Here is a 1447-nt window from a genome sequence, read left to right as displayed (position 1 = left end):
CAAATGACTGTTGCCACCCCTAACCACAAGAGATCCGAGTTTGTTGAGCCCCCCATCTTTTTCATTTTTTGCTAAAGTTTTGATTTGATTTGGTTGACGCAGCAGAACATGTGAAGCCTTTGAAACATGTACCCGTGGATCATGTGAGTTGCATCAGAAGTACCTCACTCGTTCATTTAATACAGAAACCGTTTTCCATGATTCCATCTCTCAATATATTTGCATGGTCCCGGCCGGCCCGAATCCCTCACTTGGGCTTCTCTTTCTAGACGTTGCGTCTTTCCTTCATTGAATTCTCTCGAAGCTGTGTCGTGCAGTTAGTTGCTAGAAGAAGAAACATGAACAAGTCCTTCACTTTTGGAGCCCATACGGCCTTCCTTGCTGCACTTCTTCTCTCTCTTCTTTCTGTTGGTCGAACTGTCCGATCGCCAACCCTTTCTGGTAATAAGCTCTCTCTCTCTCTCTCTCTCTCTCTCTCTCTCTCTCTCTCTCTCTCTCTCTCTCTCTCTCCATTTTCTTACTTCTAGCTATGTCTGCTTTTGCTAGATGTTCCTGTGCGTTTCAATGGTCAAGGCAGCTCTAGTCTGATCTCCAAGGTTTGTTCCTGTTTTCTCTAATTAAGGAGATGGGTTTGCTTAATTTTCTCTTGCTTCATTCCCATGCATATTGATGATCAAAGCTTATGGGTTGGGAATAAGTCTTAGTTGAGGAGAGCAGTAGAGATGCATGAGAGGCTTTCATAGGAGTAGGATTCATCATTAATGTGTTTGTCTTCTCTGAAGAAGCAGTTTTAATAGAAAGTGCTTTATGTGGAAGTCAGAGCCACAAAGCACTTTCTAATTAGCCATGACTGAACTGAAGTTTACTAAGTAAGGATTGAATTTATTACGGTTTTTTTTTGTTGTGTTAAATGTGTAGGAAGGAGGGAAGGAGGAGATACAAACGGAACTGTATCCAACTGGGTCGAGCTTACCTGACTGTTCCCATGCATGTGGACCGTGTTTTCCCTGCAAGAGAGTGATGGTGAGCTTTAAGTGCTCCAATGTGGCAGAGTCTTGCCCCATTGTCTACAGGTGTATGTGCAAAGGGAGATATTATCACGTTCCTTCAAATTGATACACGTCTCACAGCCTACACACATTTCTCAGACAAACAATTAATTTTGATTTTCAGATGGGCTAATTAATGTCATCATCCATTCACTCATTGGAGTCCTCTCTCTCTCTCTCTCTCTCTCTAGTTATGTATTGTATATAAATAGTTGGATGAGGCTTTGCAAGACTGTTGAAGTTGAGAACATTTTTTTTTACTTGGAGGGGATAGATCTCCCAATCTTTTGCTTTTACTTTTTTGTATGGTTGAAAAGGTTGTTCTTGTTTTTTCTCTTTTTTTCCTGAAATCTATAACTTCATTCAACTCTACCTGAGTGATCAAGTTATTTCCCAAA

The 1447-nt window shown here is 41.1% G+C and overlaps 1 protein-coding gene across 1 annotated transcript; it reads left to right on the top strand.

The window, feature by feature from the left end:
* The first annotated feature begins 224 nt into the window (after positions 1-224).
* LOC148851413 (protein EPIDERMAL PATTERNING FACTOR 2-like) lies at positions 225-1447 on the top strand. The gene is made up of 3 exons (XM_088945947.1): positions 225-441; positions 547-596; positions 919-1447. Exons 1-3 carry the CDS (start codon positions 339-341, stop codon positions 1114-1116), a joined length of 351 nt encoding a protein of 116 aa, XP_088802073.1. The 5' UTR covers positions 225-338; the 3' UTR covers positions 1117-1447.

This window comes from Nelumbo lutea, chromosome 5 (genome assembly GCF_056320005.1).
Source record: "Nelumbo lutea isolate HS-2025 chromosome 5, American lotus-T2T, whole genome shotgun sequence".
In the NCBI taxonomy this organism is placed as follows: domain Eukaryota; kingdom Viridiplantae; phylum Streptophyta; class Magnoliopsida; order Proteales; family Nelumbonaceae; genus Nelumbo; species Nelumbo lutea.
The sequence above is the reverse complement of the archived record's forward strand: the minus strand, read 5'-3'. Positions and strand labels throughout refer to the sequence as shown.

What these genes read in the sequence shown, in the direction of transcription:
- LOC148851413 (XM_088945947.1), top strand. Translation starts at nt 339, where the DNA reads ATGAACAAGTCCTTCACTTTTGGAGCCCATACGGCCTTCCTTGCTGCA. An exon ending in CCGATCGCCAACCCTTTCTG is followed by an intron (nt 442 to 546) that starts GTAATAAGCTCT and finishes TGCTTTTGCTAG; the next exon opens with ATGTTCCTGTGCGTTTCAAT. An exon ending in GCTCTAGTCTGATCTCCAAG is followed by an intron (nt 597 to 918) that starts GTTTGTTCCTGT and finishes TTAAATGTGTAG; the next exon opens with GAAGGAGGGAAGGAGGAGAT.